The following is an 11,667-nucleotide window of genomic DNA, read 5'->3' as shown; positions in this document are numbered from 1 at the left end:
TATCATGTATCTTGTGGCTACATGTGAGTCTGCACCCTCCCCAGATAATAGTGGAACTATAAATGACAAGAACATCCCAGGGGCATTGCCAAAGCAAAAATCTCCAAGGGAGCTCTTCCTCATGCTAAAGATGATCTGATACATGAGCTGATACAGGTCAATGTATGGACTGATACTGCCTCTGTATGCTTAGACCTTTATATACTCAACCAATCATGTCTCAGCATTAAGAAAACCTCGGTCCTTTGGCATTTAAAAAACTGCATTGCAGACCTTGTGTCTGCAGGGGCTTTTTAGCCTCTAGACCTGACATTTAAAGCCTCTGGAAGTCAAAGACACTCAACTTTAACCGCTGCACTGAAATGCCAACAGATCTCAGAGAGTAGACTTGTATTAAACAAGCAAGTCACAATTTGTATTCATCTTTCAGCCCAGCCAAGTGTGGCTGGGATCACTGTGTGCTTGTGTAAGTGAGTGTTAAACGCAGTAAATGCATGCAGTCATAGAGCTGTGTTTGTATGACTACAAAACGATTGTGTCTGTGTGCTTTTACATGTGTCAATTTGTAAAAGACCAAGCCATTGATTGATTGGCATGTCACAGACATCTGAAGGTCATGGGCACAGCAGGCAGTAAGTAGGGCACCATCGATTGGTCACACTGGCTACTGCTGGACAAAACTTTGTAAACGGCAACAACAAGCTAAACATGCTTAAAGTCATGTCTTTGTTCTGTCGATCTCGTAGACTTTATATGCTGTTTATGGATCATTTGATCATATCTGCCTCTACTAACAAGATTCTCCATTGTGTATTGAGATTCATTTAACCACGCATCAGCAACCCTATATACTGTCGTAGATTAGTAACCCAATAGGCAAGTATGATACCAAACAGGGGCACAAATAAATCTGCCCCACAAAACACACAGACATATAGATAGAAATGAATGCATCATTGCGTGCAGATTCATATTTACAGATACACAAACATGCCGCTACAGAATGCAGCTATTACAGCAACACTACATGCAGGGCCTTTGGAAAAGAAACGTTCTGCGCAGGGACCCTGAAATGGCTGTGTGCGCTTTAAGTGCACAGGAGCGAAGCCAGCAGTTAAAACAAAATGGAGGCTCAGCTTCCTCATCGAGCTTCTCAGGAAGCTGCAGAGGTGCGCGGGTAAGAGAGGCAGCTAATGTGGGAACTTGCTATTTAATCACACAGCTGTGACTACATAACAGCTCTGAACAACTATTTGCAGGAATCCTTGCGTGCAGGTGATTAATCATTTTAACCAACAGTGTACGTGGAATGCAGCTGATACGACATCAGATGCAGGGAGAGTTTGTGGAAGGGACATTTGCAGTAAATAGGGAACCGAAATCTGGCATCTAGTGGTTGCACAGTGGGTAAGTTCAAACAAAGCCAGGGAGGGAAATTGCTGTAGGGCAATGTGGACATTTCTGCTCTGCTTACCTGGAAGTGATTATAAGGGTTTCTGGGTTTATATTCCCAGATATAGCTGGATGGTTGATGGCCTCTGAAGGGATCGGTGAGTGTGAAAAGCATTAAACACACACAACCATAATTGGAAATTGGAAATGGAAATCCCCATGAGAAGTTGGGGCTCTAAGGTGATTTTAGATGTGTGCATAACACTACGAGCTTCAGTTAGTAGTTTGGTGTTAGTGCTGTGAATCGGAGCAGAATGATGGCCATGCAAAGAGACAGACAGACAGACAGACAAACCCAGACAGATACACGAATCAAATCGCAGAGAGAAAACACAGGGGAGGACATCATGAACAAACAGTTGGAGTAAATACATTTGTAGTGGCAGATGAGGGGACTGAAAAGTTAGACGAAGATTATGAATACAAAGAGGATGAATGGAAGGACAGAAAAGGGAGAATAAACATGAGGAGAGTTGGGGCGTACCTGACAGATAATGTTGTCATAGTACGCCAGGTTGTGAGTGTGAGCTTGGGGAGCAGACGGAGGGGTGTCGCACAGTTTCCTTACGTTTGGCTGCGAGCCGTCGGCTGTGGTGGAAACGGAGAGGCCGTCTGTCTGTGGCTCGGTGCTCTGTGGGCGGTACTTACTGCAGGAGGGCAAGAGAGAGAGATTTGTGTCAGAAATATTTGCAGGTAATATGTTTTTTCTTTTTAGCATTCTGTGCATTGCATCTCCACGTCCAGATTTCCCTATGTACAGTGTGAAACTGGGGTTAAAACCTCAAAAATATATCATCACAGTCTAAAAACATCAATAATTCAGTGGTTACCATATAGAGTTAGAATTACACATTGAGGCTGGTGACTATAAAATCTCATATAATAAATTTTTCTTCATCTCCATTTAACTCCATTCTCACCCGTCTCCCTCCCTCGCAACCCATAATTTGACATTCTCACCTCCAAGTCACTCACACACACACACACACACATACACACCTGCGTTTGCGAAGGCGCTTGTTCTCATTCTTGAGGCGATGCAGCCTCTTGGCAAAGAATACGATGATCATGAAGAAGAAGATGACCACCACTGAGGACACGCCCACCACCGCACACATCACCTGGAACTCTGTGACCGCCCAATCGCAGCGTGTGCCTTTGTTCCAGATGTAATCCTGCACATTGCACCTGGATGCAAAGTAGCAATAATGTTTTTGATCATCAATGTAACACTTTATGGTCAGAAACCCAGCACTAAATAATGTTCCTCTCTCCTGACCTGCTGTAAAAAAAGAAGAAGATGTTTATTATGAATTATGAAAACCCATTGCACTAGCATATTTCCCATAAATATAGTCACAGCATGTACGCCAGTGAAAAGAGTGTAAAATGGTACTCAGAGCTGATGACACGTTCTGTCCAGCAAAGCAGGGATTCGGCCTGCAGCCCAGCTCTTAATGAGATCAAAGGATCAGGATATGTGCGTGCATGTGTGTGTGTGTGTGTGTGTGTGTGTGTGTGTGTGTGTGTGTGTGTGTGTGTGTGTGTGTGTGTGTGTGTGTGTGTGTTTCTTTTCCATATTCCTGTCTTTCTCTGTGCAACTGCATGCAAGTTTTTGAACTTCTCTTTGAAGTGTGTCCGCATGAGTGAGTGTATGTGTATGTGTGTGTGTGTGTGTGTGTGTGTGTGTGTGTGTGTGTGTGTGTGTGTGTGTGTGTGTGTGTGATCTTACTCAGCAGGTACGATGATATGAGCAACAGTTTACCTCTAAGTTTACACTGAGTCTGCTGGATAGGACAGATGGTGCTATCATGTATGGCGTGTGTGCACGCAGAGCAAGTGTGTTTATTTGTATGTGTGTCCCTCCCTGACCTTACCATATTGTCCTGATACTTTCTATGTGTGCATACTGTGTGAGTGTGTGTCTATATCAGCTGTCCCCAGCCAATGAGCACACATACATACTCTTTACCACCAGCCTCCAAAACTGAGCTAATCCGTTCGTGACCCTGCTGGGATCTTGACGAACTATTGGCACAATAAGCCAACCTTCTAGCTACGTGCGTGTCTGTGTTTTCAGTGTCTGTACGCTTGTCTAAAGTGTCCTAAATCTTTTCTTTTGTGTTGGAGAGGGAAATCATCCCAATAAGGTATTTTAAAAGGGGGATATATTTAGAGCCTAACACCTCCCCCGCCCCCCCAAATGCCCCTGCTGCCACTCACATACTGTACAGTGCAGTACCCATTTTTCTCTAAAAAGGTCACTGCCTTCTTGTAAATGCTACAAAATAAAGTATTTTTTTCATTCATAATTACTTAACATGGTGAAAAAAAATGAAGAAGAGTGTGATCATCCTTACAATTTACTGAAGGAACGACAAACCAGCTTCTGTAATTAACAACTTTTTGTGTTTTTTCTCACCTGCAGAAGGCTCCCATTCCTGCTACTACAGGTGCACACTCCTCCATTGAAACAGAAATTGAGTTCAATGTCACACTGAGACACACAAACTCCAGGGCCAGAGCGCACAAAGCCCAGCCTGCAGCCGTCGGCCCCCATGGCCCCACCTAAGCCTAACCCATCACCTTTGTCCAGGTCTGGCATGGGCGGAGCTGTTAGGGAGGGTCCGCTATCCACGTTAGGCCTCTCGGTGTCAGGAACAGCAGGAGAACCAGCCAGGAGCGGATTCTCGTCTTCCATTTCAGGCGGGGGTGAAGGGGTGGGCTCAGGTTCTGGGGTTGTATCTAACGCCGAGAGGTCATCATCAGGGGACAGGTAATCGTAAAAGTCAGAAAGCGTCCAAGCAGTAGGGTCTCCCCCTTTTTGCTTCTCGGGTTTTGGGGCTTTGGCCCAATCCAGAGCAACGTCAGAGGGCACAATATCGGGCGCAGGGCTGTGAAACTCCACGGTGATGACGTCATCGGACATGGGATTTCCGGGCTGGTCTGGACCCGCCCCTCCGGCAGTGAGCTCCTCCCCTACAGTTGGGTCTTCCTCTACGACGTCTAGGTGGGCATGTTTATGAGAACGGCGGTATGTGGTGAACCTGACTGGGAGTTTAGCCCCGAGCCCGAGCCCTGCTCCGATCAGGTGGTCCCTCTCTGCCGAGTCGTCACTGAGCACCATCCTGGTGTTCAAAGCTTCCTTGTTGACAGATGATTGGTTGTGGTGATGATGGCGCCTGGCCATGGAATGTCTCTCTGTCAGTCAGACACAAAAAGGACATTAAATAAGCAAGCCTGGAATTTAGCATTGCATATCTATAAAGTTGGTGGACTCGCCAGAGAGAGATTACAAAAAGAATGGTCAAAAACACTTGACGCTACTCAACTCAACTCAATTTTGTCTTTTTTATCAGACCCTATCTACCTGGTTAACACCCATGTCTTGAAAGAAATGGTTCAACATTTAGGGAAATGCCCTTGTTTGCTCCTTTGCCAAGAGTTAAATGAGAAGATCGATGACACTCTCATGTGTGTCCGATCAATATGAAGCTACAGCCTGTTATCTTATTTGAGTATTAAGATGGGAAACAACAGGAAACAGCTAGTCTGACTCTGTCCAAACTGAATGATATCCTGCCTACTTAGTCCTCACTTATCTATACAAAAAACGGTTTAAATGACATGTAAAGGGGTTTATGTGCCAGGAGGAGTAACTTCATGTAGTGAATCAAGCAGTGGAGACTCAAGGAAGTTGCTGCACTTGGCAAAGAAATAGTCCCGCATATGACCCTCCTTAAAACTGCAACTTGACATTTTCACACTTTGGATTTATACAGATTAAATAAACAGGATGTGATGTGTTAGAGAGTGAGCTTCAGAGGTGCTGGTTGGTGGATTTAGTCGCCTTTGGACATACCATGCTAGCTGTTTCCAGTCCTTAGGCTAAGCTCGGCTGACTGGCTGCTGTTAGCCGGCTGTACATATTTAAAGGACAGATTTGTCACATCTGTGCTTTTAATCTTCTCATCTAATTTGTGATAAGAAAGCTAATTTTCCAAAATGTCGAACCAGCGCATAACACAGGCTTTTCCAGTGATTAGCATTAATCCACATGACAGGTAAACTGACTTTGATGTTTAAAATAACAATACTCTTATTCTTATTAACATCATCTTATTGTCTACACTGCATTGATGCCAGAACACTGTGCGAGTTTGTCAGTTATGTTCTGTGAAATGTAGATGACAAAATGATGAACATAGACTTGTACACATGCACATCTATAACTTTTTTTCAGTTCGGAGCTAATCCCAAGGTACTGACTGTGTTTTGTTTGATAAAGATTTTGGCCCAGGGATGTGAAATGAATCATTTAAATGGCTCCCTACAGTATACTATCACGATGCCTTAAGGTTGTACCAGGCTAGTTTTCTAAAAGAATACTATTATGTCACAATATCCTTCACTGTAAATGCATCTGAATGTGACAAACACAATACAATAAATATATGCAACAGGCCCTTGTAAGACTGCCGTGTAATCAGACTGTAGTGATGTAGGATTAGGCACATTAAGTAACTAATGTGCTCTAGTGACCGAGACTGAGTGAGGATTAGATTAGGATTTAGAGCAATAGGTTAGAGGCCGACTGGCACTTGTCTTGTACTTGGAAATCTGCAGAGAAAGACAGAGTTCAAACCCACAGAACGCTTTTAGTCCAAGTGGACATCCCAAAGTTGCCAAAAATGTGTAAACAATTAGGCTTTTTACAGAATGGTGCATATCATATGACTTCTATGGAGAGAAAAAGTTGGAAGCTGATAGAGATACTGTAAGGCAGTGTAGAAAAAATGGATTTTAAAGGAGTAATTCAACGCTTTCTTGCCAAGAGTTAGATGAGAAGATTGATCGCACTCTTATGTTTCTATGCTAATTATGAAGACACCACCAGCAGTCAGTTTAGACTGGAAACAGGGAGAAACAGCAAGACCGTCTCTGTCAAAAAGTAATTAAATCTACCAGCACGTTTAGCAATTATTTTAATTCAAAGGTGATGGGAAGTGGATTTTGTTACTTTTACAGTGATTTTGCTGAGCTAAACTAACTGACCTATTTAGCGCAGAAACATGAGGGTGCCATCTTCTCATTTAACTCTTGGCAAGAAACCAAATGTTTGCATATCGCAAAATGTCAAACAACATCTTTAAGGGAAAAGGGGACAAGAAAGAAAGAAGACTCTGCTGTTACACAGTAATATAATGTTCCCACAGTTGACTGAATTTCAAGAAGCCACTTCTTCACACTTTTCCACTGACCTGATACATCTGTGCAAACGGCCAAACCGTACCAAATACTTGGCTGGACGGCTTCTGTCCCACTGCCACCCTGAAATCACTGTGTCCAATGAGATCACTGCTTTCAGTGTCTGGTACTTCATTCAGCGCTAATACTAAAAAAACATCTGAACGTGCCTCGAGTCACAAAGACTAATGGTGGCATGAGATTCACCTCACACACACACAAAGACACACACACACACACACTGCAGTTGCCATGGTGAGATGTAAAGAGGTGCCATGTTGAAAGGAAGGAGTGGAGCGAGGGAGTTGCAGTGGAAACAGAGAATCCAGTGTTTGCGCTCTCTCTCTCTTGTTTTTCAATCAATCAGCCAGCCAGGCAGTAAGTGTTATATGCCAACTCCATCTCTGGGAAAACCGAGCTGGAATGAACTTGAATGCTTCACAGTTTGTGAAAGAGATAGTCAGGCTCCACCAGTTAAAACTGATTACAACTGATTCAAATTACATTTCAAAGTTCAATCTGCCAATTTGTTCCTTGTTGAGACTTCGATGCACAGCGTTCTGTTTGCAGCTGGCGGTCTCATAGCGTTTACAAGAGCAAAAGGGAACATGAAGAGATTACAAGGGCAAGACGAGCAAACTGAAGGCACGAGACCCTGCTTGGCAATTTCCATCGTAGAAAGGATGAGATTCGTGTCTTTAACTGCTGCTCAGCTCTTCCCCTCTGGCATCACGCTGAGCATGTTGCCATGGTAACAAGTTTTACCTGAGGTCACTGTGATTGGCTAGAGTGCAGATTCCCAGCAGCCTTGTCACCTTAACAGCAGAACACGGCAGGGAGTAGGTATCATGCACGCTTTTGTCGGATGGAGACACAACTAGTCCTTCTTTGTGAGCGTGCATGTCTACACACTCTTCGTACTTCAACCAAAATTACAACCAATTAATGATTGGTCGACCTGCAACATCCGCCCATATAATATTCTTTCTCCACTTCTGTGAACACAAGGGAGTCAGGAAGATGCTGATGATCTGATCTATCATGACATATCATGAGCTTTCTGTGGCTACAGGACAGATGGACCTCACAGTATGCACTCACTTAGACAAACACACAAACACATGGCAGCGCACCGAGAGTCTGGATTTGATCCAAATTGCTTTACATGGCTATGAAGGAAAATCTGTGTTTCTGTATGTTTCCGTGTACCAATCAATCATTAGATTAACAGCCAATGAATCAGCAACCATTTTAATAAGGGATATGTTGGTCATTTTAAAGTAAAATTTACTAAAATGTTTTGAGTCCGACTTCATAATTGTGAAAATGTGCTGCTTTTCTTCATCCCTTTTTATCGTCAATTAAATATCTTTGGGTTTTGGACTATTAGTCGGGCAAAGGTCTAAGTACAGAGGGTGTTGTGCTTTACAGATTCTAAACCCCTAAAGCCTAAAGTGTCAATTTGGTCTTTAGGAGTTTGTGATGGGGATTCACCCTTATGTTCTGACATTTATAGCAAAACAATAAATCGATTAATCTAGACAATAATTGGCAAAAGAATCAATTATATAAAAAAAAGGTTTTAGCTACTTTTATATGATCATTTAAAATGACAGACCTGCTATGAAAAGATTATCTGTGCATGAGTTGCAGCGTCGGTTTGCCTGAAAAAGGAGATAATAATAATCTATAAACCTTATAGGGACATTAGGAATATTAAGGCTATGTGTGTAATTGTCTCAGTTGTGGTCTTCCTTTTTATTGGCTTGGTCTATTACTGTTTAAGGGTCATGGAGAATAAAAAACACTTCTTCTTCTCACACTTCTCTCCATATTCTCCCCAAATGGCCAAAGAAATGAATGATGATTCGCCGACTGTACTGCTCATGATTCACATGCTGTATGTCGACAGCCATGTGGTCTCTGGGGTTGTAAGCATGACAGACAGGACGCCTGGCGTGTATTTACCGGTCAATATGTCACAGTGTTAACGCCTGGTTACATATTGAGGGCGCGAGAGGCGGCGAGTGGGGGGTGGGAGGGGGTTTGTGGCAGCGCGTGCCCAAGTCAACCCCGGCGACCCTCAGTGCACGAGCCACCCTGTTGCTGGGCAGCGGCAGCATCTAGAGCTCATTTCTACATTTCCGAGATTTGACACCTTTTCACTATACTGTCAGCGCGCGCGTGCGTGTGTGTGTGTGTGTGCTAGACAGAGCAGAGACTGGTTGTGACAGATTTTCGTTCCCACACTGACTGCTTCCGTGTCTCCAGGGATGGACAGTTAATGAGAAGGCGAAAGGGGGTGGGGGTGTAGCGGACCTAGTTGTCTCGGGCTTTCCCTGAATGTCTGGAGGAATTCTATCCTTTCAGCACCGTGAATAGGCCTCCTGTAGCCTGGCCACGGTGCACCTAATCCCGCCTTTGTCTGGGCCACGCACCGCGGCGGCGAGTCGCAGCTGCAGCAGGCTACTGAACTGTCATATGTCTCCGTCTCTCTCTCTCACCCCCATACCTGCCTGCCTTCTTCATACAGATGTTCCCTGCTAGAGCTTATGACATTAAAAACAAGTCAGTAAAATATAATTGTTACAGGAGGGAGAGGCTCCCCCTCAGACTATGAATGGACATGAGATTGGCCGGACCATGGTAACGGTTAAAGTGTCCTTAATGTTCAATGCAACAGCTCTCAGCATGACAAAAATATATGTGTGCAGACATTATTAGATCATACTACTGGATTTGTCAGCACATACTTGATTGCAATGTTAGGCCAAATGCACAAAAGAAAGAGGCCAGTGATATTAGTAATGCCAAAATGGATTATCAATGCATTTAAAAGATCAGTGTCCATAAAAAAAACCGGATTTAAAATCAGCCTATCAATACCCAGCGTGTCACTGTCAGTACGCTCAAATGTTATCAGTGCGGACAATAAACATATTATTGAATATTTGACCATGTCCAAATTTCCCTATGCCGCATACATTGACAATTGTAATTTTCCACATGCCAATACAGGTGTGATTTGAATCACGCACGTGCAGCGCTTGCTTGTCACACACGCACAGGGTGGGACTCCAGTAGTGCAGTGGACTTACTGTGAGCAGACAAGGGGCTGATGACTATTGAGATGGTCAGTAGCACCTGCCAGGTGCCCAGACGACTGTCACCGCGCGCCATTCTGTTGGCTTTCCCTTTGACACACTGATGCAAACTGTGATCCCGTTCCTCGTTGTGCCGGTCAGATTGTTGGGCAGTACGTTATCCTCACAGCAGATCCTCCAAAGTTCAGATCTTTCCCGTTTTCGCCATTAACCTCCACAACGTTTGGTCTCTCTGTCAGCTGCTGTGTGTGCGTTTATCTCTGAACCTTTTAACGGCTCGGGTTCGGTTCCATTGTACCGAGTGGGTTCCCTCTCTTCCACACCTTTAGCGCGCGCGTGTGTCGCTCTGCGCTTTGAGATCCGTCGGCAGCACCAGCAGCACCGCAAGGAGCTGTTGTAGTAGTAGGCTACTGCGCGCGACCGGTGGAGGGTCTGCAGACGAGATCTTAATGAGCCGGGTTTGTCGTTGCCTCCCTGTCTGTGTGCGAGCCGTTAAGCCTTTCCCTCTGGCTGCAGAGGCGATGAACGGCAAATCACGGCACGGTGCGGCGTAGAACGGCGCGGCACGTCGTGCGCGCACAGTGCGTTTGGGTGTCAAAGTGGCAGCACACACACGCAGACACACGCCCGAGTAAATGCTCGCCAGTGTCCAGCCTCAGTCTGCTGTAGCTGATATAGAAGGGAGCTGAGAGGGGGGTTTAAGCAGCTTCTGTTGTCACTGGAAGTCAATATGCTCCATTTTACACCATAGCTTAATGTGCGTGAACATCATGTCCAAGAGTCTCTCTCTCTGGGTGGGTTTATATGTCAGTGGGTTTGGCCAGCAGTGCGGTGTGTGTGTGTGTGTGTGTGTGTGTGTGTGTGTGTGTGTGTGTGTGTGGATGCAAGTGCACAGTGGGTGGATAATCCTCTTACTGTTATACTGTGATATATGCTCCAGACAATGACATCTGCTGCTGTATTGCCCCCCCTCACACACACCCGTACCACTAAAAAGTCTGCTTTTTCCACATGCCCTACATTGTTTAATTCACTGTCTCTCAATTTCCATTGTATTCTTCCTCTCCCCTTCCCATAAGACACTCTAATGTACACACATCACTTTTCACACTGCCTTTGCACCACTTGATTTTACTCCCTCTACCACCCTAAATGCTGTAATAATATTGCTTCTAAATACATGTATGTGATTACTGCTCTGTGACACTAATCCATTTTCCTGTTTGTTTGTCTTCTTTACTGCCACAAACAGCTAACAAAACGGCCTGTGGACTATCTGACTAGCCACTCTCCTTCTAAATGGGATTATGTCAAACACATAATGAAATATTATGACCAAATGCTCTGTTGATTGTGAAAAATTGCAGTTTCACTCATTACTCATTGAATCGGGATTGAATTGATCCCAGCCCCTGCTGTGTAGACTGTCCTGCTGTGCCCTATAAATTATCCTCCAAAAAACTGAATCCATACTTCAAATCCTCACTCTCAGCGACGGAAGTGATATATTGTACAAGAAGGACCTGGAAGTGTGAGAGGCAAAAGAGTGAGATGGAAAGATAAAGAAAAGGACAGCTACACGAGAGGAATGGAGAGAGAGAGAGAGAGAGAGAGAGAGAGAGAGAGAGAGAGAGAGAGAGAGAGAGAGAGAGAGAGGGTGTGTGTGATGGGATTCAGAGGATGGACAGACATAGGCAAGTGTTAAAGAGAGGGAGCTGGAGAAACAGAAAAATGTTCACTGATGCACTGCCAAACAGAGCAGAACGAAATTGCTTCCGCACCCGCCTACCCCCCCCTGCACACAAACACACACACATATCTGCCATGATAAATACACACAAGCATGCACATCCCATCTTTCAAC

At 44.6% G+C, this 11,667-nt stretch overlaps 1 protein-coding gene across 1 annotated transcript in view; it reads right to left on the bottom strand.

The window, feature by feature from the left end:
- The window catches only part of LOC115016116 (uncharacterized), a 14,221-nt gene extending 3,784 nt beyond the window's left edge, over nucleotides 1-10,437 (bottom strand). Inside the window, 5 exon segments of the mRNA XM_029443783.1 lie at nucleotides 1,937-2,099; nucleotides 2,452-2,640; nucleotides 3,875-3,903; nucleotides 3,905-4,653; nucleotides 9,798-10,437. Coding sequence (XP_029299643.1) covers nucleotides 1,937-2,099; nucleotides 2,452-2,640; nucleotides 3,875-3,903; nucleotides 3,905-4,653; nucleotides 9,798-9,879 — 1,212 coding nt within the window. The 5' untranslated portion in view covers nucleotides 9,880-10,437.
- Between the last annotated feature and the right edge of the window lie 1,230 nt (nucleotides 10,438-11,667).

Source organism: Cottoperca gobio, chromosome 11 (assembly GCF_900634415.1).
Source record: "Cottoperca gobio chromosome 11, fCotGob3.1, whole genome shotgun sequence".
Lineage (NCBI taxonomy): Eukaryota > Metazoa > Chordata > Actinopteri > Perciformes > Bovichtidae > Cottoperca > Cottoperca gobio.
The sequence above is the reverse complement of the archived record's forward strand: the minus strand, read 5'-3'. Positions and strand labels throughout refer to the sequence as shown.